General features: G+C 45.0%; 1 protein-coding gene across 4 annotated transcripts in view; it reads right to left on the bottom strand.

Annotated features, from left to right (window-relative positions):
• The window catches only part of SPATA18 (spermatogenesis associated 18), a 274,302-nt gene that overhangs the window by 213,144 nt on the left and 34,959 nt on the right, over positions 1-26,199 (bottom strand). For all 4 annotated transcript variants that reach the window (XM_029587820.1, XM_029587806.1, XM_029587829.1 and 1 more), the window contains exons 2-3: positions 18,106-18,211; positions 5,739-5,854 (exon numbers count right to left, since the gene is read on the bottom strand). In XM_029587820.1, coding sequence (XP_029443680.1) covers positions 5,739-5,854; positions 18,106-18,211 — 222 coding nt within the window. The remainder of the gene's footprint in view (positions 1-5,738; positions 5,855-18,105; positions 18,212-26,199) is intronic.

A 26,199-nucleotide genomic window follows, 5' to 3' on the forward strand; every position in this document is an offset into this window, starting at 1 on the left:
ACCTGATCGAAACACACGGGACCCTGATGGAGGAGATCCGGAAGGTACGGAAACCTCAGTGGCCCCTCCACTGCTAGATTGACGAGATCTGCAAACCAGGGCCGCCGTGGCCATTCAGGGGCCACCAGAATGACCTCGGATGGATGGGCCTCTATACAACGAAGGATCCTGCCGATCAGCGGCCAAGGAGGGAAGACATACAGCAGAATTGTTGTTGGCCAGGGCAATGCTAAGGCGTCCACTCCTTCCGCCCCTGTGTCTCTTCGACGGGCAAAGAATCTTGGGGCCTTGGCATTCTGGAAGGTCACCATCAGATCCATGGCCGGTGTGCCCCATCTGTCGCAGATGAGTTGAAAGGCCCTGTCCGCCAGTTCCCACTCTCCTGGGTCGAGTTGATGATGGCTCAGGAAGTCCGCGTGCACGTTGTCGACCCCTGCGATATGGGACGCCGCTATGCTGACCAGATGATGCTCTGCCCATTGCATCAGAAGGCGAGCTTTGAAGGCCACCGGTTGACTCCTGGTTCCCCCTTGACGATTGATGTAGGCCACTGTGGTCGCGTTGTCGGAGAGAACCCTGACCGACTTTCCCTGAACCAGGGGGAGAAAGGTCTGCAACCACCCTGGTCTCCAGCCGATTGATCGACCAGTGAGACTCTGTCGCAGACCAGCGTCCCTGAACCAACTTCCGTAAGCAAGCCGCTCCCCAACCGAGGAGACCCGCATCTGTGGTGACCACCGTCCAGTCCGGCATCATGAGAGGCACTCCCTGGTGAAGATTGGTCGAGCACAGCCACCACCCTAGGCTGAGACGAGCCGGCTGCATCAATGGTAAAGGAAGGTAAAATTGTTCGGACGCTGGGCTCCAATGGGAGAGCAACGCGGACTGTAAAGGCCGCATGTGCGTGAAGGACCAGGGAACCAGATCCAGGGTGGACGCCATTGAACCTATCATCTGTAGATAATCCCAAACTGTTGGCGGCTGCATCAGAAGCAAGGCACGAACCTGCCCCTGTAATTTGCGACAACGCTCCGATGAGAGGAAGACTGCCCCTCGGCGAGTATCGAACAACACTCCCAAAAACTCCAGAGACTGAGAGGGAATGAGATGACTCTTGGCGGTGTTCACTACCCATCCTAGGGAACACAACAGCTGGAGTCCTTGAGAGATTGCCGACCGACAGAGGGATTCCGACTTCGCCCGGATCAACCAATCGTCCAGGTACGGGTGTACCAACAATCCTTCTCGACGAAGCTGCGCCACCACGACCACCATGATCTTGGTGAAGGTTCTGGGAGCTGTGGCCAGACCAAATGGTAAGGCTTGAAACTGATAGTGCTTCCCCAATACGTAGAACCAAAGGTATCTCTGGTGATCCTCTCTGATCCCAATGTGAAGATATGCTTTGATATATGGACAGCCTAATTTGGAGACTAATGCTAAGACTATTGCTCACTCAGCTCCCAGAATCCTTCAGTCTGTGGCCTGTTTGCAATTTTGGTCATAGAAGAAAACCTTTAACTGACCTCAGATTCAAGATTTTGGAAGATTTCTGGAATACCTTTAGGCTCTGCAAAGCCTGTACTTAAAGGTCATGAGGCTACAGATAACAAATGGCTGAGGCAACATTCCAAGCAGCATTCATGGCTTATCTGGCTCCAAGAGGCTCCAACTGAAATCAGAGTTTCTCCCTGCCCCCCTGGAGATGAAATGATTGATCTATTGACAGGACAAAAGAAACTCAGAAGAAGTGGCGGCACACATATGGCAAAAGCAAGGCTAGAACAAAGGGACCTTAATGTGGGTGAAGTTTCAGGTTAAAGAAGTTTAGTTTATTTCACTGTCATATTGCATAAGTGATCCTCGTCACAGGCATTCTGTGTATGGTTTAAACCTATATAATACAGCTTTTACAAGATATTGGGAGAGACAGTAAAGCTCTACCTGTATTAAAGGTCTGGCTGTCTGTGTCTCCCAGGGATATGCAATAATAAATTTATCTTTGCTTTTACTAAATTCCTTGTGATATCCTTGTGTGTCCTGTAGCAGAGAAGCGCCATTTACACAGACAGGTAATATATACATTTTCCGTGAGATCTAGGGACGCCAGAAATTCCCCCGGATGCACTGAAGCGATGACAGAACGCAACGTCTCCATGCGAAAACGCGGAATCCACAGGCACCTGTTGACGCCCTTGAGATCTAGAATGGGCCAGAAGGCCTCTTCCTTCTTTGGAACGACGAAATAAATGGAGTAATGTCCTCTTCGTTGCTCCCGAAGTGGAACCGGCACAATCACTCCCAGAGCCAGTAGCCGCTCCAAGGTCTGCTGGATCTCTTGACGCTTGTCTGCGTTTCCGCAAGGCGACGGGAAATATCGTGGGCGGGGCTGGCATGCAAAATCTAAGGCGTAGCCGTGTTTTATCACCGAGAGTACCCATTGATCCGACATGATCATGGTCCATTCCTCGTAGAAGAGAGACAACCTGCCCCCTACCCTGGATACCGAGGAATGGCCCGGCCGGACATCATTGCTCGGACTTAACACCGGCAGGAGATTGGGAAGAACCAGGCCTGCCAAAACGTCTGCCCCGAAAGGACTGAGTCTGCTGCCGGCCCCCTCCCGAGCAGAAGGAGGAAGAGGAGGAGGAGGAAGTACCCAGGCGAGAGGTACGGGCTCTACGATTTCCTCTGAAACAAGACCTAGAGGAGAAGGACAACCTGGGGCGTGCTCTGTCCTCCGGAAGACGATACCCTTTATTCTCCCCCAGTAACTGAATCATGTCATCCAGCTCCTTCCTGAATAACAGCTTACCCTTAAACGGTAAGGAGCCCAGCTTGGACTTGGATGCTCCATCCGCAGCCCAGTTCTGCAACCACAGCAGTTGCCTCGCCGAGACGGCAGAAACCATGGAGCGTGCCAAAGTTCGAAGAAGGTCATACAGGGCATCCGCGCTATACGCCACTACCGCCTCCAGGCGTGCTGCCTGTCGGGCTTCCCACTCCAACAGGCCCTCATTGGCAAGGAGCTGCTGCACCCAGTGTAGGCCAGCTCTGAGTGCGAAATTACTACAAATTGCCACCCAGACCCCCAGCGCCGAGACCTTGAAGATCTTCTTCAATTGAACCTCCAACTTCCGATCCTGGAGATCCTTCAGAGCCGTGGTACCCGTGACCGGAATGGTAGTTCGCTTCGTGACCACTGAAACAGCTGCGTCCACCTTAGGGACCCGCAGAACTTCCAAGGCATCCTCCGGCAATGGGTAAAGCTTATCCATAGCCTTCGTGATCTTCAATCACAAGTCCGGAGTGTCCCACTCCCGAAACAGCAAATCCGTAGCTGAAAAATGGAAGGGAAAGGTCGTAGGGGGCCCGCTCAGGCCAACAACGCCGGATCCATGGAACAGAGCCTAGACTCCTCTGGAGGGGTGGTGATCCCTAACTCCTCCAGGATTGCGGGAATGAGGGGTCCCAATTCGTCTCTCCGAAAGAGACGGATTACCCTGGGATCATCGCCCTCCGAAGTCTGACTCTGCATCTTCGCCCCTGGCAACATGGCCCCGTCTCCCTCTACCCCCCCTTGGGGGTGGTGACGGGCCCTCCAAATCCTCATGGTCCGACGGGTCTTCTGAAGAATCCAAATCCTCCTGGGGGGGAAGGGCCCTCAGGGACCTTTTTGCCCTCAGCGGTCCCGCCGTGGCCTCCCGACGGGGGTGTCCCTTATCCACTGGTTGAGACCCCTCGGGCCTACTCTGCACTGCTGCGGGACGTTTGCGGCCTTACGGGCCATAAAAGCCCTATGCATGGCCAAAATGAACTCGGAGGAGAAGGAGGAGCAGGAGACGTCTGATTCAGTTCCCATATCGTCTCCTGCCCCTTCCCCCGAGGGACCCACGGGGGAGGCTGGCCCAGGCACCGGCCGTTGCGGCGAAAGGGAGGGGGCAAGTTCCTGCCCCCCCCAACGGTGGGGAAGTGATCAGGGCTGCCGGCGAAACCGGTGGCAAAATAGCGGTTTTTGGCGCGCTTGCCTGGAGTCATTTAGGAAGATGCGCGGCGGGGACTCCGACCGTGACTGTCAGAGCGCTCTGCCTGACTACCGTCCCCCGCACGAGCCCTGAGGTTCTCTCATCGCCAGGGATGCAGGCTGAACACAGCCCATCCCTGGACAGCCGCATGCGCGCCGACCCGCAGGCCGCGCCACGAGGCATGGCGGGTCGGGCCGCGCTGCCGGCTGCTGCAAAAAAAATAAAGATCAGCCCCCCCGAGGGCGAAGAAAACAGGAACGAAGGAGCCACGACAAAAATTAAAAAACAACGCCGCCGGAGCACCACCGCGGCCTCTTAACTCGCAGGACTCTTTCTTTTTCTCTTTTATTTAATAGCTTTGTTGTCCACACAAAGAAATCGAGGAGGGAAGAACAGAGAGAGCACGAAAAAAGAAGAAGAAAGAAAGAGAGAGGCTTTGAGGACCCTTTTTTTTTGAGTGCTCAAGGTAATAAAAAGGACCCTCTCTCTAGTTCCCCTAGTGGAACTAGGGAAACCCTTCCCTGATGAGTCACAGACTCCTAAGGGCACTGGGATCATCTTCAGGGGAACTCAACCAGATAATCCTGGAAGATAGTTTCCACTGGGAAAATCAGTCCCGAGAGACTTTCGGTTCCAAGAGTGGAGAAGGCTCAACCAGGCCAGGGCCAAAACTAGGTTCTGGAAGTTTGTGTCCACAGTTGCCGGAGACAGAGACCACTGGCAACTACCTAGAGCCACACTTCCTTTATAGCCTAGAGTGAGGTCATATAAGAGGTGTGTCCTCTGTCTCCATCGGCTGTGGAGGGGAAAATTCCATATGTAAGGACTGGTCTAACAGGAAGAAAATTAAATTTTAATTCATATCATTGCATACAATTTCATTAAGGAGTTTATAATATCACTATAACTAAGACATTTCTTTTCTGACATACTGCAAAACTGTAGAGTCCTCAGTTAACCTTCCCTCAAATGAATTTGAAGTGAATCAGTTTGCTTTGCCAAAGCATAACTGCAGATGTCATTAACATTTCAACAGAATACATTCCAAACTCAATCGAGGACAAATTAATTGAGTTGCATATGAATGCACTGAGCTAAATATACTGTATTTAAAGCTGAAGCGCATTTCTAGGATCATAATTATCAAAACCCTTGCCTAAAATAATGCTGCACTTTTCTGCTTTGCAATTTTGTGCCCCAATTGAAAGTGTAGCATTATTTCACTCCCGGTCAATGGCACCTTTTAATTGGACTAACTTAATATATCTGTATCTTTCAGGAGTTATCCTCTTTTCATCAGATCGGTGCAATGAAAATGTATGAAATACAATAGTTGTTGCTCTTAAACTGGGACAACAGGTGACTAGCTCAATGACCCCAGTGGTGAGCATAAATGCATATTCAAACAAGAGATTAAAAAATGAATGTGACCTCAGGTGTCCTCAAGGCCAGATTAAATGTATTAGATGTCCAGAACTGCTAAATTTAATGGGGCTCACCATCTACCATCCTTATCTCCATCCTTCCTTCTCCTCTGCCTAGTTCTCTATACACAGACTTCCTGCTACAGAGATTTCCAGGGGAAAAAAAATTTGCATGACAGGTTAGCAAGGCTTAGAAATGTAGAGAAATACACATTTAATGGAAGCACTTGTAGGTAAGCCAGTTCAATGAAAAGGAAACTAGATAAAATAATCTGAGAGCATATCATACCTGGAGAAGAGAGAAGCTAGTGTCAGGGGACGCATTTGCTGAAGAAACGGAAAAACAAGTCCCCAGCCATGGTAGGAAGCGAGATTTGATTGTGTCTATACCACCATAATGGCCACCTACCATAATGCAGAAAAGAAGCACATGAATGATAAAGTAAGCTAAGAACTCCCTTTTCCTAGATTTGTATACTGCAAACATGATTCTTGCTAAAATAATATTAAATGCACTTCAGAATTAATTTATCTTGATTGCTATAATATATAAATTATTGAAATGGTTGATGCTTTGGAGTAATGGATAATTGGAATTTTTAGGAATATACAAAATTATGGTGTACACAGGTGATGACATTGTCAAAGGTATCAATATATAGAAAATAGGGTCTCTCACAGAGGATTTTCCTGTTGTGACAAAAAGCCATGTATACATGAAGACCAATATTGAAATACTAATTAGCCAGATAAGTAGGACTTATCCAGCTAAGTGGCAGCCACTGAATATCTGGCTATATTCAGTGGCCACTACTTAGCCAAATAAGTCACTTATCCGGCTAAGTTATCAGATAGTTAATGAGCAAGGAATGGGTAAATAAGTGCCAATATTCATCCTTTACTGTTAACTTAATCAGATAAGTTAGATCTGCCGTAGAGTTGGTCTAATGTAGCCGAATATAATTTATCCGGCAGAGACTTATACTGTACATGGATATTCAGGAGTATAGCTGTGCTGCTGAATATCCTGTTTAAGCTAACTGGATAAGTCTTATTCCGTTAACTTAAATAAAATGTTTATTTTTTAATACTGGGCCCATGTGTTTGGATGTCCAGTTTATGCGTAGTTGTACTATAACAATTATTTAGTTAAGAAAAAAAATAATTTGGAGAATTTATGAAATTATTAAGAATTAAGAGTATATTTATTTTATTTAAAAACTTATATTCCACCTTTTTGAGTAAAACATGTACAAAGCAGATTACAACTATATAAAACAAAACTGTATATTAAAACTGCCTGTCAATCATTCCCATCATACAATAAATAGAGAGTGTTAGAAAACATAACCTAAATGAGTTAGAAGGTGATTATAAAATAATCTCAGGTTCAACTGAAATGCAACTCATCAATTTATTTAAATAAAAAAGGAAACTGAGCTTACTCAGTCAAAATACTCGTAACATAAGAACAATACTCAGATTGGGAACCCTCAGGCTAAGGGGGTGATGCATTAAGCCGCAGTAGTAGTCTAAAGCATCTTATATCACGGATATCGCGTGATATACGCAATATTTTGCATCTCCTCACTCAGATACCTCGCCTATTACAATGACCTTCTTTGTATGAGATTTGCATGCATGAATAATGCAAATGCATGCAAAGAAGTTCATCACTAGTCAATTTGATGTAAATATTTTATCATGGCCGACCAAGAAGGTCCCGAGGCTCCCACAACACATATAAAACAGCAGGAAACAAAAAATCGCAAAAAACGAGGAGGTAGAACAGGGGTCAGTGCTGACCCCCGTCTCTACCCAGGGCTGCCAGTCGAGGCAGCTCCAACTCCTCCACAATGTTAATTAAAAAAAAAAGAACTGCTCAGCGATGTCCCCGGGCCACCCTTACCCCCTCCCCAATCTAGCTGGGTCCAGTTCCTGAACCTTATGCCAGTCACGTGGCTGGGGCAAGGTCAGCTCAACGCTGTGTTGGAAAATGGCACTGACCAGGCTGGGTGCAAGAGTGCACCGGCCCCTATACTGGATCGTTTTAAAGGTTCAGGTGGGATTTGGGAGGGAGAGGAGGAGAATGGGGAGCTGGGTCGGGGACCCTGTTTTTGTTTTTTTACTTTTGGGTGGGATCTCTTTCACTTGGGGGTGGCAGCGAGGGAGAAGGCGGGGCCAGGGATGTTTCTGTGCAGTTCTTTTTCTTTGTTAACATTTTTGGGGAATCAAGGCAGCTCCAGGTTGAGACGGGGGTCAGCACTGAACTCCACTCAGCCTCCCATTTGCACACAACTTATTTTTTTTAGGCCAGTGGCCCTTCAAGGCAGTAGCGGTCCCATGAGGTTAGGGCCGCCATTGTGTTAAGGAGCCACTCACCGCGTTCTTTTGTCCTGCGGTGTTTGGCCATGAGACAAAAGAACACATGATACATCCGCGAAGCTTTTTCAGGGGAGGGGCTCCACTATCGCGGCTTAGTGCATCCAGGGGTACATGCAGTGGTTGAATATGTGCCCAGGATCATGGTTGCCACTTAGCCAGATAACTACTTATCCTGCTGAATAGTTAGCTGGCTAAGTGGCAGGAGGGGCAAAGGAGTAACTGGGAGGAGCTGGAGGTAGCCAGATAAGTTATCTGGTTAAGGTTGGTCATCCTGTAGACTTGTCGTAAAGTTAACCAGATAGATTTATCCAGCTGACTTTAGATATTTTCAGTGGCCTGCCCATCTTGTTGAATATACAGACTAAGTTAGCCAGATAGGTTTATCTTGCTAACTAGCTGAGCTGCACAACGTTTGAATATGGACCCTCCAGGTTTTTATCTGATAATAAAATAAGGAATGGAAGTGAGTTTCATAAATTTGGGAACAACTCCAGAAAATGCTCTTTCCCTTGTCTTCATAAGTGACAATGGGGTCGATGTAATAAGGTGCGCTGAAGCTCCCGCAGGTTTGTGCGCGGATGTACGTGGGTTTGTACACGTGTTTTCCCACGCAAAGCCCTATATGGGGATATAATAAGGGCTTTGCGCGCGGGGGAAAAAAGCACGTACGAACCCACTTATAGATCCATGGTTTTTCCTGTGCGAATGCATGCTAACAGCATGCAAAGGAGGTGATTAGCTAATCATAGGCAAATCAGGGAGCTGCGCTAATGATAGTGCAGGTTTTTTAATGCGGGTTTTTTACCGCCATGATCAGGGCACTAGTTGAGTGTCAGCGTCCGAGCGTCCTGAAAACCACCTAGCTGAGCGCCTATCTCTGCATCCGAGTGGCCAGCTTAGCTAGGTGCTTTTCTGTGGGTCTGAATGGCCAGCTTAGGTAGGTGCTTCCCTAGGCGCTGAGCTGAGCACCTAGCTCAGTGCTCAAGCAGCCAGATGGCCAAAAGAGTGCCTGAGCAGCAAGATTAGCTAGGCGCCTTTCTGGGGGCCCAATCGTATAGATTTGTCTGCCACGAACAGAGCACAAGTGGCCTGATAAGTGCCTAGCTCAGCACCCAAATGACAAGATTAGCTAGGCACCTTTCTGAGCACCCGATCGGGCAGATTTGCGAGCAACTAAGCGCCTAGCTCAGCGCCCAAAATGGCAAGGTAAGCTAGGCGCCTTTCTGGGCGCCCAATTGTGCAGATTTTTCTGCCACGTACAGAAGAGCACGAGCAGCCTGATAAGCACCTTGCTGAATGCCTATCTCAACTTCAGAGTGGCCAGCTTAGCAAAGCGCTTTTCACGGCATCCAAGGTAGGTGCTTCCCTGGGCGGACAGATAAACTGCCAGAAGAGCGGCAAGATTGTTGTGAATTATCACCCATGAAAATATTTGCCATGTTTTCTGCAGCACAGATATTGGAAATATTAAAAATACTTTCCAGGGTCAAACTTTCACTTAATAGGGAGACCTGTTCGCTCGCTCACTCACATTTATGTGCGGATTATCGGCGCGGGTTTTGAGCATGGATGCAGGCACTCATTATGTAGGCCCTGTACCACGCTTAGGTATGCATAGTTTTCAGTATGGGGTAGATTTTAAAAAAAGAGCGCGATCGCGTACTTTTGTTCGCGCAGCAGGCGCAAACAAAAGTACGCTGGATTTTATAAGATACGCGCATAGCCGCGCGTATCTTATAAAATCCTGGATCGGCGCGCGCAAGGCTGATGATTTTGGGCAGCCTGCGCGCGCCAAGCCGCGCAGCCTGCCTCCATTCCCTCCGAGGCCGCTCTGAAATCGGAGCGGCCTCGGAGGGAACTTTCTTTCGCCCTCCCCTCACCTTCCCCTCCCTTCCCCTACCTAACCCACCCCCCCCCACCCCCCCCGGCCCTATCTAAACCCCCCCTTACCTTTGTCCCTCGATTTACGCCTGCTAGAAGCAGACGTAAATCTACGCGCGCCAGCGGACTGCTGGCGTGCCGTCATCCAACCCGGGGGCTGGTCCGGAGGCCTCGACCACGCCCCAGGCCGGCACCACGCCCCCGGTCCCGCCCCCGAAACGCCACGTCCCGCTCCTGAAACGTCGCGTCATTCGGCCCCGCCCCTGACACGCCCCCTTTAAAAAACCCCGGGACTTACGCACATAACGAGTGCCTGTTTTTCCGCGGGTCTTATTACATCGACCCCAATGTTTTTAAGGCGGGAGTCACTTAGATCTAAGAAATTGTGAAGGCTGATAGAGAAATTGTGAAAGTTGAAAGAGAAAAAGTTTCGCATTTAAGGCCAAATTTTAAAACAGTCGTGAGCGTAAAAATCTGCACTTACGCGTGTGGCCGGGCCTTGCACATGCTGCGCACATTTTCAAATGGGTCCAACCATGCGTGTAAGTGCCAATACATGCACAAGTGCCGGGCCCTGAAAAAGGGGCGGGCCGATGGCATGGTCTGGGCAGGGAAGGGCGGGGCGGAAGCCATCCGGTACAGCGGCCATTAGCCGCTGTCCTGGGGAAGCGCGCGCAAACTATTTCTGCTCCAGGGGAGCTGTAAGTAGTACAATTTAAAAAATATAAGTTGCTGGGAAAGGTTTAGGGGGTAGGGAGGAGAGGGGGTGGGGAGGAGAGGGGAAGAGGGAGGGAGTTTAGGTAGGGGTGTAGGGAAGTTCCCTCCCAGTCCGCTCCTTAATTGGAGCGGACAGAGGGAATTGGGGGAGGCTCGTTTGCGTCGCCGCACATAGTTAGCAAAGATTCGCCTTCCACGCGCACCACCCACACCTTCATGTGTGGATTTTAAAATCTACCCCTTCAATATTTAGATCCTTTCTGGTTAAGAGCACAAAAAACAAGCCAATTTTAAAATTTTTACGATAGGCTACTGGAAGGCTATGTAGAGAGGAAAATGGGAAGGGGATAGTCCTTTCCTATCACTTATGCCCTGTTACTATCCTTGTGGCCTGATTCTGGACCATTTGTAGTCTAGTTAATGTTCTTTTAGGTAGGCCATGTAAATGGAGTTGTAGTAATCCAAGAAACTGAGCACTAAAGTATAAGCAAATCACAAGGTCTCAAAAGAAGTCCTAACCGGTTAACCAATCTCATTCACAACTAAGTCTTTCATGAACCTCAGTCACCTTGGGATCCATTGAAAGGGCCAAACCAAGTACTACACCTAGATTTTTCTTTTCTTCATAATTTAAAGGAAATACCATTCAAACTTAATTCTGCAAGACTTTCAGGAGGGATGGAATTTCCAACCTATAGAATCTCAGAGGCAGATATTAAAAAAAGATAAAGCAGGTGTTTTCTGAGAACACAGGAGGTTAGTCCTTACACATGGGTGACATCATCAGATGGAGCCCTGATGCAGAAAACTGAGTATGCCCAGCATGCCCTAAACCACACATCCATGCAGGGTCCCTCTCCAGTCTTGTAATATAGAATTATAATTAAAATAAAAATAGGAAATAGTGAAAGCTGTGTTGAGGGGTACTATAATATCTTATGTAGCTCAGCAGAAAAATCTGAGAGCCAAAGAGATATTTACTTTAAAAAAAACAGCCGCGCTTAGATAAAATAATACTGTTATTTGACCCTTCTTCACTGAACAAAACAGTTTTTGACTATGCAAATTGCTTTAAATACCTTGATATATCAACAAACTAAAAACGGTCTCTTATATTATAAATATGTTTTTTTTACATGGCAACAAAATAGGTCATATGTTAGCTAACATAGTACAAACCTGGCAGGGAAAATCCTATATAGAGGCTATGAAGACACAAGATGGCCATCTTATTCGGAACTCAAAGGATATTGGGGAGTTATTTGCCACCTTTTATTAGAACTTATATACTTCTGAAGCTGTCAAGGCCAGTGAAATAAAGAAATATCTACATAGGATTCCCGCTCCTGGATTGACAGCAGAAAATTTACAATTTTTAATGCCCCCTTCACGTTTACTGAGATTTATTCCCTTATAAAACAATCACCCCTGTGTAAGGCTCCTGGTCCAGATGGATTGCCCAGAGAATTTTATAAGATATTAATTGATCAAATTTGTCTTCCCATGGACAAAATGTATGAAGCTCTTTTGAAGAGAATGCATTTCGTATGGAGGCAAACATGGCAACTATTGTAGTCCTACCAAAATCTGGCCAGCATCCTTTGCTGACAGGTTCTATAGGCTGATTTTTTTTTATTAAATATTGACGTTAAACTACTAGCAAAAGTATTGGCAGATAGACTGTCCAGCATCCTCCCCTCTTTGATCTCCCCTGTTAATCCAGTTTTCTTAAATAACAACTTAGGCAGTCTTTTTACAAGTAAAGAACTTTTTATTATCGAGAGGAGTAAAAGGAAAAAACTACAGAAGCCATGTTAAAAAAAAAAACATAGTACAAAAGGAGTTCTGAAGGTGTACTGAGATCTAGTCTCTGCCTGCTGCCCTCAAAGTAGCAGAAAGAAGACTCCAGTCAAATGTTTCCCTGTGGAGCACAGCTTTATAAGGTTTCTTATCTCTCTCACACCCATATTCCACCTTGTCCATATATGGTATTACTTCCCATTCTTTCTTTGTTCTGTATTCCTGCTTCCTGAGACATGCTCATCACAGTGCTTGATATCTGTGCATTACTTAGCATATCTAGATAGAATCTCTTGATGTGATTGGGGTTAAAAGGTCTTATACCCATGTATTAGGTAGGATTCACCAAAAGGAAGATACACAGCGACCAATGTGCACAAAGTGCTTGCCTCTATAGATTATTCTCCTCAAAATAAATTAAACTCCCTACTTATTAGTTTTGATGCTGAAAAGGCAATCGATAGGGTCAACTGGACCTATCTGTTGCCACTTTGCAAAAAAATGGATTTCAAGATTGTTTTTTTGAATTATATACATATATTATATAAAAACCCTTGAGCGAGAGTCTTGGTTAATGGGAAACTCTCAGAAGCATTTGCACTAAACAGGATTCTCAGCAGGGGTGCCCATTGTCCCCACTTCTTTTTGTTCTGTCTTTAGACCCTTTTATACGTAAAATACTTTAAAATGAGAAAATCCCTGGGATTTCCATAGGGAATATATATTTTACATTGCGGCCTTTGCTGATGACCTACTTTTACATATTTTTAAACCGCAGGTGTTCCTTCCATATCTATTACAAGAATTATCTTATTATGGTAAACAGGTGGGCCTGAAATTAAATTTGGACAAATCCAAAGCTATGGATATTGTTAGTTGGGATGCAAAGGATTTGAAAGAAGAATTCCCCTTACAATGGACAGAACACCAGATGAAATATCTGGGTGTCTGGATCCCAGCTGATCTTTACTCATTAAATAATATAAATGTTGTTAAATTACAAGATATCACAAGAACTAGCTTACAGAAATGGATACACTTGACTTAGTTGGATTCAACCACCCAAAAATTATTTAAAATGACCATTTTCCCTAGATGGCCCTATGTCCTTAGTGCCCTCCCTATTGTTCTCAGCAGAAAAGACTTCCACAAACACCATGGGGATTTACAGAATTATTTATGGAGGGGAAGGAGACCTAGGATATCTTTATTTCAATTGCTGCACACAGGAAAGCAGGATGGGATGGGATTGTTGGATATCCGATTATACAAACATGGTGCCAGTCTTCGGTATTTTGGAGATTGGATTATGGGTACCTCATTTTACTGTGACTATCAATATGAATCAGCGATTGTATACCCCTTGCAGCTTCGATATGTTTTACATGCTACAGTTTCACAATTACCTAAACATTTGAAAAACATATATTAATCTCCTCAGCTAGGGAAACCTGGCGTTGGATTATGTCCAAACTAAACTTAAACTACACGGTATCTCCATTTTTACCTATAATAGGTAATGTGTTTTTTCAACCAGGAATGGACTGGAAGGTGTTTCATGAGTGGTCACAGGTTGGTGTTTTCCTTATGGCACATATTATTGATGATCATGGGAAACTGCTCTCCTTAGAATTTGTGCGACAGAAATTGGGTGGTTTAGATTTAGACTTATTTAACTACTTGCAAATATGATACTGTGTTGGTTCTCTGATCTCATAGCCAGGGATGGGAGGTTTTTCAAGACTGGTTTGATTTGGAAGATCCAAGTAGGCATACATTATCCTCCTTCCATAAATCTTTACAGATTTCTTTTGGTACTATTTCTATGGAAAATCTATTGCTTAAATGGACTAAAAAATTACAGATCCAAATATCTTTACCTTCCTTTATTGCTTGTTTTGGGCACATCTCCAAATTTACACAGAATGCACAAATGTGAGAAACACAATATAAAATATTAACTAGAGCATATATATCATAGTGACAAGCATATTTTATGGGACTGATGGAGTCAGATTTATGTATTTAGTGTAATGTGGTTACGGGTACTCTGAGACATTCTTTTTGGCATTGTACTTATGTCCAATCTTTTTGGAGGCAAGTATTTCATATGTGGGAAATGTTTTTTCCATTTAACTTCCTTTTTCAATTCAAGTAGCAGCCTTTGGTTTATTCCCATTGGCGGGGGCATACACTGAAATACAGAGACTCTGGATCTCTAAAGTACTCCTAGTCACTAGGAACACTATACTACATTTTTGGAGACAGGATATGGATTCCTCTTACATTCTGGAGGATTGCTATTCATCATCTTCTACTGATGGAACTGATGGTTGGCAAGCAAAGTCGCCTGAAAACGAAGCAGACAATACTAAATCTTTGGCTCCCATATACCAATTCTTTATCTTCGTGGACCAGAAAGTTTGCGCCTGAATTCTTACTGATGGACTTATTGTCAATTTTTATTTTTTTGTCAATGCTCGCTCCACAGCAGGTAGGTAGGTGGGTAGTTCGGGTTTCTAAGGGGTTCTGTCATACTTGCTTTGTAATGACTTTCTCTAAGAAACAAAGCCACCAGGTCGCATTTCTGTGTTGTATTGATTAATGATAATAATAAAAATAGATTTAAACACAAAAGAAAAAACAGGAGAAACCCAACTCTGAGGGGTGGCAGATGGGTTTCTTGAGGACTAACATCACTCACACCGCGAGGCTTACAACTCTGTGGAAAAAGAGAGACTGGAGAGGGACCCCGCATGGATGCATGGTATAGTTCTAGAAACTTTGACATAAGTTTTCTGCATCAGGGTTCCATCTGATGATGTCACCCATGTGTGAGGACTACCATCCTGCTTGTTTACGGAGAACCAACTAATTATAGCCTCTTATCTTCAACTAAATGTTTAGCTGTACTTAACCAGCTAGGTTTTTGGCTGAATATTCAACTGAATATTCATCTAAATCTAGCCGGTCAAAATTTGACCGGCTAGATTTAGTGTGGCTGAGATTCCCTAGCTAAACTTAGGCCTAGATTTATCAAAATGCGGTAAGTATCGCAAAAGGGGCGTAGTTTATGCAAATATTCAGTTTTTTGCAATTTGCGCTAATTACCTATGTGACGAGCTAAATTATGATAACATTCTCAGACTTTGTGATAAGTGCCAGGCCTATTGTATGTCCTGCATACATCTACTGAAGAGAGAGAGAGAGAGAGAGAGACTGGCCATAATGTCATCTCCCTAGATAGGTATTTGTATCCCTGTGGTAGACCCAGCTAATAACTCGAGGTGAGGTTTAGGTATTAGTGTAGGGGGTTAGGGGCCACTTTGACATTCAAAGTGAGACGTACGAACAGAACAGTGGTCTCTTGTGAATATTTGATGACCTTCGGAGTGAGGAAACTCACTCCAAGATGAGATTTGGGGAATGTTCTCTCAACCTAGCTTGATGGACTCTCTCCCTCTCCCCCCCGGGAGCTTCAATTCACCTAAAATAGGCCTTGCGAGAGACATCGCAAAAGGCGATAAAACCTTACCGCACTGGTAAACTGGAAATGACCAGGGAAAATGGCAAATGGCATCAGCGCATGTCCCTTGTAAAATTCCCCCACTTATGCAGTAGAAGTGGCATTTGTGCTTACAAGTGCACATCAAAGCTATTTTATAGCATGCGCGCACATCTCTGGACATGAGCTCATGTGCACTGGTGCATCTGTTTAAAAGTAACTGTCTATTAGGGTCATTCATCAAAATGCGTTATGGCATTAACGCACGCGATAACACGTTAACACCATAACGTATGCAATAATTGTGTTACCGCACAATGCGAATGCACATTTTTTGAAGGGATGGGATTGAGGAGGGGGGTTTGGATGGGATTAATTAAAACGAAGAGCAATTTCACACTGTGTGATAGCATAATGTATGCTATTGCATGGTTTTAACTACACCTTTTTTTCCTGGCGATATGCCTGAAACAACTGTAATACAATTTGCGTTAAAGATTACAAATTGCATTTTGGCCATTTCTGGGCTAGGGGAGTGGATAAGTTTGTATTTAAGCAATGGAGGGTAAAGTGACTTGCCCAAGGTCACAAGGAGCAGCAGTGGGATTTGAGCGCTGGTTTTCCTGGTTCATCACCCACTGCTCTAACCACTGGGCTATTCCTCCCTTAAAAAAAAAAAAAAAAGGACATTTTTCACAAAACAGGATAGTTTAAATTTTAAAAATTTGCCCTATCCACTTGCCCCACCTTCCTGGTACTCCCTTATTAAAATAAATTGTCCTGTAGTCCCTATCCTCTAGGCCCTACCCTTATGATGGTCCTTTTAGAAAAAGAAGTGAGCTCTGTAGTTCCCTTCTCATTCCCCCCACTCCCCCAGTGGCCCTTATGATAAAAAGAAATAAGCACCATGGACAGCAGGCCAGACACGCTCTCCTCCCACAGGATATTAAAGAAAAAGGTTCTAGGGGAAACCCAGTCATCCTCTTGTTGTTCCAGTCCAAATAAGGATAGAGGGCAGGCCTGGGAATCCCTGAGACAGGAGGGCAGAGCAAGGGGACCACAGAACAATTTATTTTTTAAAAGAGAGCATCAAGAGGGTGGCGGAATGAGGATGGAGACCATGGGGCTCAAGGTTTGGGGAAAAAAGGACATATTAGAAGAGTGGTAGATAGGGGATTGGTCTGCTAGGTGTTTTTTGTTTTTTTTATTTTTATGAGAGAGGGAGCTTGGTCAGCCAGATTTAGGACTACTTTTGCAGCACCTTAATTTGGCCAGCCAAGTTAAATGGCTAGCATCAAAAATCAGTGCTAGCTACCTAATTTTCTAGTCCTGCCTTAACACCATCCCCAGGACCACCCAGAATGTATCTGGCTAAATGTAGCCTCCTACTGAAATTTAGGAGGATAAATTTGGCCAATTAGAATGTCCAATTTTAAAAGACTTTGATCTTGCTGGCTGGCTAGATCCTTTTGAATATAGTCCCCCTCAGTCTATTTCACACTTAATTTTGATCATATTCAGGATTCTCTCATATAGCACGTCTCATTTCTTTTTGATTTTTGTTTCCTACTATATCCATTGGGTCTTATATTGAGTAGAATTCCTTTCATAAGCATCCAGCTGTTTATTATTGTCTATGCCATAAGAGGGCAATGGCACTCAAGAGCCACAAATATGTCTAGTTTCCAGAATATCCAAAATCCAAACTATGCAAATCAAATGAATGAAAAGGAGTTGTCTGAATAATCATTGTGAAAATCTTTTCTTAGGGAGTACAGATGTACATCTCTGGCCTGTTTATATCACTTCATCATAAGGCTGCCAGCGTGATTGTATATTAAGGCACAGATTGTAATTGGACAGGCACATTTCAATTTAAAAAGAAAGGGTGGCTCAGTGGCAATGCTGAAGGCCCTAGGTTTGATTTCTGGCTGAGGTCTTCTGCTCCCTGGGTCGGCTGGGGCTGGGAATACTGAGAAGGCGGCGTTCACAGCCACAGGGAGGAGGGAGACATAGTTATTGTGCAATGGTGACATCTCGTAGCTGGATTTAGAGGCCATGACTGCAAGGGTCCAGAAAGAGCCCTGATGCATAGATATCTGGCTGAGGACTGTTGCTGCAGAGTCTCGGCTAAAGTAGGTTGTATGGGGATATCAAATAGGGAAAATATTACCAAACTTCAGCCCTGGAAGCCCAAAAGAACAGGAGAAAACCGTCTAGTCAAAAAAAAAAACATCCATTTTAGTATGGGACTCTGGGCATCTCTATGTCACAGTCTCACATGCAATCAAAAGCAGAGAAGAAACAATGTTAAGCGAATTACAATATCTATTAGCTGTCATATACACAGGACACAACTACTGCTCACCTTGCCTGGCTGTCATACTGAGGATTGTGAAAAGCTGTCCCTGAACTTTTGAGTTCAGTTCAATTAGCTCACAGCACTTGCTCAGATTCTCATCACATGAATTAATCTGTAAACAAGAAGCACAAAACTTTAGCATGATCATTTAGGGATTATATATATCTGTACAGTAATCAATCAGTATTTTTTTTATTTATTTATTCATTCATTCATTTAAAATGACTTGATTCCAGTGCTATCACCACATCTAGGTGGGTAGCATAATCAACAGTCATAAAATAATAAAAATAAACATATAAACACAAAACATAACAATACATAAAAATCATTTACAGCGCCAACCATGAGTGATATTCTAAAAACCATAATGACCGTATTCACTCCAGTGACTTTGCAATGAATCAGACATCCCATTCTACATAATTTATTAGAACCAGCCATCTCCAGCAAGATCACTAAAAGCCTGAGAAAATATGTGCATCTTCAATAATTTTCAGAATATCATTACAGATGTTTTCACTTTGAGGCTATCGGGTAAGACATTCCAAAGATTCAGTCCAGCCACGCAAAATAAGTGCTACCAAGACTCAGCTAATCTGATCTGTTTAACTAATGCAGCAGAGCCACAGTATTAATAAAGTCAAGTATCTTTCAAAGTTTGATCTCATTTAAAACTGAGACAAACCATATTATTGCTCAATTGTCTATCTGGAGAGTATTACACTGAAATAGTTACCAGCAAAATCTCTTGTTTAAAGAATCCCAAGTCACTGGTTGGTACAAATGCCAAATCCAATAACTCAGGGCCCACTCTACAGTGCTCTGGAAGCAGCCACGGGTGTGTCTACCAGATGAGGCTTGTTGCTGCAATGATTGGGCTAAGAGAGTTGGGAGGAAGTAGAAAATGAAGACTCAGAGTCATAGCCCAGTACAGGCTATGTCTGATGGAGCTGGATTTCCAAAAACAAAAAGAGTGCTTGAAACACAATGGAGGCATTTGGTTATCTGCTCACACCAATCCGAACATAGGCAGCAAGTAGGCAACAAATGTATTTGTTAGTTTCTAGTATGTCGGGTTGCTGTGGTACAAAAGATAATGACAGTGACCTAAAAACAGTTGTATGAGGAAATACACAAAATTCAAACATGCCAGTGTCACATGGCATGTTTGAATTGGATTTCTGGTTTGCAATGGATTTCTACTTGTTACCACAACATGTTCCCTTAACAGAGAAGGAGTTAATAAATCTGTCTGAAACCAAGAAGAATGAAATCATTAAAATAGGCAGAAGTTTGAACTTCTCTATTCCATTGTCTCTATGCAGTACCTGATTGTGTAAAAAAAAACAAAAACTGAACTCATAAACTAAGCAGATGTGATCTAAAATCACAGATCAGCTACACCACAGTAAACATGAAGAACTAGTTAGACAGCCCGGCTAGCAAAGGTAGTCAGATATAATATTATAGATATAATCAGTAGTGAAACAGCATTATTGAATATAGCCAGCTATCTTAAAGTTATAGTTAGCCATCTAACTCCCTAACTTTAGGACAGCTCTTTGGCCTGACCAGACTTAGCTGGCTAAATCATCCGGCAAACTCTGAATACTGGAGTTATCCAGTTAACTTAGCCTGCTAACTCAACTCCTCCCAGTTACACCCTTAGAACACCATTAACTTAGGTGGCTAAATTCTAGCCACCTAACCTATTAGACGGCTAGAATTTAGCTGGATATGTGCCCAAATATTCATTGAGCTGGCTAACTTGTGAGTCAGCCGGCTAAATGCTTTTGAATATGGACCTCCATATCTCTGTTTAGCATATATATTGTGGCGTGCAAAAATAAAAAAATAAAGATCTCATTTGCCATTAGGGTTGTTAACAAGCTCCATGTCATTAGATACAGGCTTGATTTACTCCATTCTGCAGTCTGGCCTTTCGGAGAGTCTGGCCTTTCGGAGAGAAATTATAACATGGAGCTTTCTGGCAACCTTCCCATCACCTGTGAGAAAGTTTAATAGCAGACTCTGAAGATCTTATATTATACATGAAGTGTCCCATTCATGAAGGCCTCTACGCTATGAAATTCAGAAATTGCAATAAATTATATTCCCCAAGCCATCCTGAATATTTTTTGCATCTAGAAAACAAATTAAACAAGCTGACTATCTCCTGATATTGCCTATTTAAACAACTCAGGAATTCTGCAGAATGAAGATCTATTAAAACCAATTTATACCTTTCCCGCTCACACGAACCCTCAAATGTAGCATCTTTATATGATATAAAGCAATTGACATTGTAAGGACCCAGTTTTTATGAGACCAGTTTTTATCAGTACAGAATGGCTGCTGGGGCAAGTTCAAAACTGGCAATCTGAAAATGAATTATAAGCAGGAGGAAGCACTTCAGAGAAAGCTGCCCATTCTCCTGCCTCCTCCTTTCCTTCCCCTGTAGCGTATGCAAGAAGAGCCTGTGGTAACTGTTATGTTCGGCCTTGTGGACCCTTGGCCGACGAGAGGATGGTCTACCTTCCGGACGGTCCGTAGGCTCTCTCGTCGGGTGGCTAGGCAGGATAGGAGGTAGGACCAGTCGACCCTTGGCACTGGAGGATGAGGTGAACACGGAGGCGATGAGGAGTCAGGACGAGGTGCTGTGTCTTCACCACTGGTGGTCTGCGGTCCCCCCAGGAGGAGGAGCCCATAGGGACCCGACCGCTGGGACTTAGGTGGACCTCGAAAGGTCAGGCAACGGTGCAAAGGCTAACTGGAGCTTCGCCCTGGAAGCCTGCGGTCCCCCCAGGAGGAGCCCGTAGGGACCCGGGCCGCTGGGACTTAGGTGGGCCCTTGGAGACAGAGTCGTGAAGAAGTCCTAGGTCATATACCAGAGGGTCAACGCTCACCAGTCCAACGTCAAGTGCCAGAGAATCACCGCTTGCCAAGCCAAGGTCAGGAGCCAGAGAATCACCGTCAGCCAATCCGAAGTCAGGAACCAGAGAATCACCGTAAGCCAAGCCAAGGTCAGGAGCCAGAGAATCACCGTAAGCCAATCCGAAGTCAGGAACCAGAGAACACCAAGACGTAACAGGAGCAAGAAGCAGGAACTCACCAAGGCAAGCAGACTCAAACAACACTCGCAAGAGACGTTGCCAAGTCAAGGAATGAGCAGAGGAAGCCTCCCTAAATACTTCCTCTGCTCTGGATCATTGGAAGCAGGTGAGTCTAGTTAAAGGGACCAGGTCCCTTTAAATGCAAATGAGTTGACGGCGGCCATCTTGGATCTCATGGCGGCGGCCATCTTGGGTCTCCCCGGTGGAAGAGAGACGCGCTGAGGGAAGCAGGATGGCTTCCCCTGCAGCGGGCAGCACGGGCCCGAGTCGGAGCCTTCCCCCGGGGCTTCCATGGCCTGAGAGTCAGGTAGGGGAACGCGGTCGTGGGGCGCCACGGCCACAGAGCACAACAGTAACTTGAGCAAATGCACCTTGGAAACAGCCAGAAAGAATAAGAAGACAGACGCTGGCTGTTTCCTTTTTGTGCAATTAATTTTCAGTTAAAAACGAAGTGCATAGCAAAACAAACAAATGATACAGCTCACCTTAAAGTTCATGTAATAAGAGACATCACACATACCAAATTTTCTCATACAGTGGCTTCGTGCCTGCTCCACAGGGCCTGTTTAACCATTCTAGGACCTGAATTCTTATACTCTGGTGAGGAGCTCCGCCCTTCACCCAGGATTCTTTGTGGATCTGGATCTTAAGTAAGATTGGGCGAGACAGATGTGCCCAGTCTCTTAAGCTAGTTTTGTTGGGGTGAGTGCCTGCTCCTCTAGACAGGAAATCTGCATTGGTGCTTTCCCTACCTGCCCTTTGTCGTATTTTATAGTTGAAGGACTGTAGGGCCAGGAATCAGCTCATCACTCTTGCATTGGACTCCTTGTTTCCAATTATCCATAGGATCAATTGGTGATCCGTTTCAAGTGTGAACTGCCATCCCAGCAGGTAAAAATGCAAGGCTTCTACAGCCCACTTGATTGCCAAGACCTCCTTCACAATTGATGAGTAATGCCTCTCGCACAGCATCAGCTTCCAGCTAATGTATGCTACAGGATGTTCTTGGCCATTCTTCTCTTGGATTAAGACTGCTCCCAATCCGACTTCTGAGGCATTGGTCTGCACCTTGAAGGGTTCGGCAAAATCCAGACTTATTAGGACCGGTTCAGAGCACAGCGCCTCTTTCAGAGCCTGGAAGGCCTCCTCTGCTTCTGCTGACCACTGGACCTTCTCTGGTGCTTTCTTAAACAATAACCTTGTAAGAAGCTCCACCTTCTCCAAGTAATTGGAGATAAACCTTCTGTAATAACCTATGAGGCCTAGAAACACTTTCCCTTTTACTTTTGTTTGCAGGACTGGCACCCGGATGATCACCTCGATCTTATGGTCTGTGGATGGACTTTGCCCTTTCCCAGGGTATAGCCAAGATACTGGACTTCTTGCCCTCACGTTTTTCTTGCAAGCACTTTTTAGGGTTAGCTGTTAGTCCTGCTTTCCTTGGACTGATTACATGGCCTGGATTTGGCTCAGATGTGTTTTTCAATCTGGGCTATACACCACGACGTCATCCAAGTAAGTGGCTGTGTACCCTTGATGTGGGCAGAGGAGGCAGTCGACCAAGCATTGAAACGTTGCAGGGGTGCAATGGAATCCAAAAGGAAGGACAATGAATTGGAAAATTTCACCTGGCTTTGAGAACGCAGTCTTCTCCACCGCAGGTGTGAGAGGTACCTGCCAATAGCCTTTTGTAAGGTCTAGGGTAGAAATGAATTGGGCAGTTTATCCACTTGTGGCACCCAGTACGTGTCGAGTTTTGAGACCTCGTTGACCTTTTTAAAGTCAATGAAGAACCTTAAGCTCCCATCTGGCTTTGGTACCAACAATATGGGTGAGGACCAATCAATGTTAGATTCCTCTATAACCCCAAACCAGAGCATCTCGTTCACTTTGGTCTCAATGATGCGGTGCCTGACCTCAGGAATCCACTAGGGTTGTTGCCACACAACAACTCCAGAAGGCGTAATGATGTCATGTTGCACCAGGTGGTACAACCTGGTAAATTAGAGAAGATCTTCTTATTTTCTCCACCAGCTGATTTAAGTCAACTGTCTGGGTAGTAGACAGCTGCTCTCCGAAAAGAATCGGGGTTCAGTCCACTTCAGGTCCGATCTCTGTACCAAACTCTCCTTCTTGTACCAGTTCTCACTTCTGTGCAACCCGCTTCTTCAGGAGGTTTACGTAGTAGATTTGAATTTTCTTTTGTTTATCTGGCTGGGCTATTTTGTAATTCATGGATCCTGTTTTCTCCAAAACTTCATATGGTCCTTGAGAACAGGCTAACAGCTTGCTTTCCAAAGATGTCAGGACGACAAGAACGCAGTCCCCTGGCTGGAATATTCTTTGGACCTTGGGGCAATTGTAACCTCAGGCTTGGGTAGCATGAGCCTTCTCTAGGCATAGGCAAGCTACTTCCCCAGCCTTTTTTAGGCAATCCTGCAATCGGAGAATGGGTTCCTTTTGTCTTCCCAAGTCTCGCGAGCTATGTCCAAGATTTCTCTTGGTCTCCTCCCATACAATAACTCAAAAGGGGAAAACCCCATTGATTGTGAACAGCACATCGGATAGCAATGCATCCCAGTTCTTCCGTCTTCATCCACAAATTTTCTCAACATTTGTTTAAGTATCTGATTGAAGGGCTCAACAAAAGCATTAGTCTGTGGATGATATACTGAGCTATGCAGAATTTTCCTTGAGCAAGGTGCAGAGTTGTTTCATTACCTGGACATGAATGGGGTTCCCTGATCCATCAGGATTTCCTTAGGCAGCCCAAGTCATGAAAAAACCTCCATTATGGCAGTCGCCTCCATCAGGGTCTTCATATTCCATAATGGTACTGCCTCTGGATATCTTGTGGTATAGTCCAGAATGATGAGAATGTACTTATTTCCTTGCGTAGATCTCTCTACTGATTCCACATGGTCCATGCCCACCCTTTCACAAGGGGTCTTTATTATGGGCATGGTTATGAAAGGTGCTGCCCGTACATTGCCAGGCTTTGTGAGTTGGCAAGTAGGGCAGGACCGGCAATACAAGTCAACCTGTTTATGTAAGCCCGGCCAATCAAACTATGCCAATATTTTCTCTTGGGTCTTCCCCCCCAGAAGGTAGCTATGGGCTAGTTGCATGACCTTCTGGAGATATGATTTGAGAATTAAGAGTTGTTCTATCAATTCCTGCTCTACACTTCCCTTTGTGACTCAATAAAGTAGGTCCCCTTTCATCACAAAATAAGGAGGAATAGGGTCTATAACCTGAGCTCTAGGGACTAGCTTTCCATCCACCCTCTGTATATGCTCCTGGATACACTTAAAGCATTCATCCTCCCTCTAGGCCTGTCGGAAGCTCTTCGGGTCACCCCTCTTTTCTTACTCAAAGGGGTCCAGTAAGACATTCTGGGTGGGTTGCTGTTCTTCCTCTGACTTAAACCCTTCCTCTAAATTATCAGCATAACTGTATTTGTCCTGTCAGCATTGCCTCCGGGAATTAGGAGTCTTAGATTCTTTATGATACAAATCTGGATCATCCAAGGGAAAGAGTTCTGGAAACTCCAATTCTTCATTGTTGTGGCTGGATGAACCCATTGTGAGCTGGTTCAAGAGGCTCTTAAAGTTTGGATAGCCATGTCATAGAACATAAGAACATAAGAAATTGCCATGCTGGGTCAGACCAAGGGTCCATCAAGCCCAGCATCCTGTTTCCAACAGAGGCCAAAACCAGGCCACAAGAACCTGGCAATTACCCAAACACTAAGAAGAACCCATGCTACTGAGGCTATTGCCTAAGTATAATTGATTAATAGCCATTAATAGACTTCTCCTCCAAGAACTTATCCAAACCTTTTTTGAACCCAGCTACACTAACTGCACTAACCACATCCTCTGGCAACAAATTCCAGAGCTTTATTGTGTGTTGAGTGAAAAAGAATTTTCTCCGATTAGTCTTAAATGTGCTACTTGCTAACTTCATGGAATGCCCCCTAGTCCTTCTATTATTCAAAAGTGTAAATAACAGCGTCACATCTACTCGTTCAAGACCTCATGATCTTAAAGACCTCTATCATATCCCCCCTCAGCAGTCTCTTCTCCAAGCTGAACAGCCCTAACCTCTTTAGCCTTTCCTCATAGGGGAGCTGTTCCATCCCCTTTATCATTTTGCTTGCCCTTCTCTGTACCTTCATCGCAACTATATCTTTTTTGAGATGCGGCGACCAGAATTGTACACAGTATTCAAGGTGTCCTATCACTATGGAGTAGGGTAGCAAAGGAAGAACTCCCACCTCAATTTTGTCTTGGCTGACCAGGGTGTTTGGTTGTACCCAGCTTATTGGATACTGCCGTTGGTCCCCATGGATGCATACCAAAGTCATAACTCTGTTGTAGTCAATCTGGATTCACGTCACTCTCTTCATATGAGCACTTTCACAGTCCCAGAGTCCACTAATGTCTGAGTTGACACACCATCTAGCTCAATCACAATAACAAAAGTAGAGAGTCCTTGGTTGGGGACACCCACAAAATTACAAAAGTGTGGGACCACAGCATTAATGTCCATTGGTTCATCTTCCCTTCAGGGACAGTCTCTGGCAAAATGACTTTCTCCATAGCTGAAACATGGTGGTCTGGTTGAGGTTTGCAGTTGAAGTGCAAAGTCCAGCTGGGTCTGTACTTCTGGCTGTCAGGGCCTCTGGCTCTTAGGACTCTGTCATCTTCTACCCGGGTTGAGTGGCTTCTCTGTGAACAGAGGTAACTCAGGCATGTTCTGGGCCTGGTAATAAGCCTCCGCTACTTCCAGCACCTTTTCCAGCATAAGGTTTGGGTGTCTGCAGATTCACTAACACATAAGCTGTTCCAGGTTGTCTAGGAACTGTTGTAACAGAACTGCTTTGGCTACCTCCACTTTGGTCTTCCCTTCTGGGCACAGCCACTTCCAAGCAACATCCTTGAGTCTGTGGAATAGGTTCCTTGAGTTTTCCCCAGCTTGA

The sequence above is a fragment of the Rhinatrema bivittatum genome, chromosome 1, assembly GCF_901001135.1.
Source record: "Rhinatrema bivittatum chromosome 1, aRhiBiv1.1, whole genome shotgun sequence".
In the NCBI taxonomy this organism is placed as follows: domain Eukaryota; kingdom Metazoa; phylum Chordata; class Amphibia; order Gymnophiona; family Rhinatrematidae; genus Rhinatrema; species Rhinatrema bivittatum.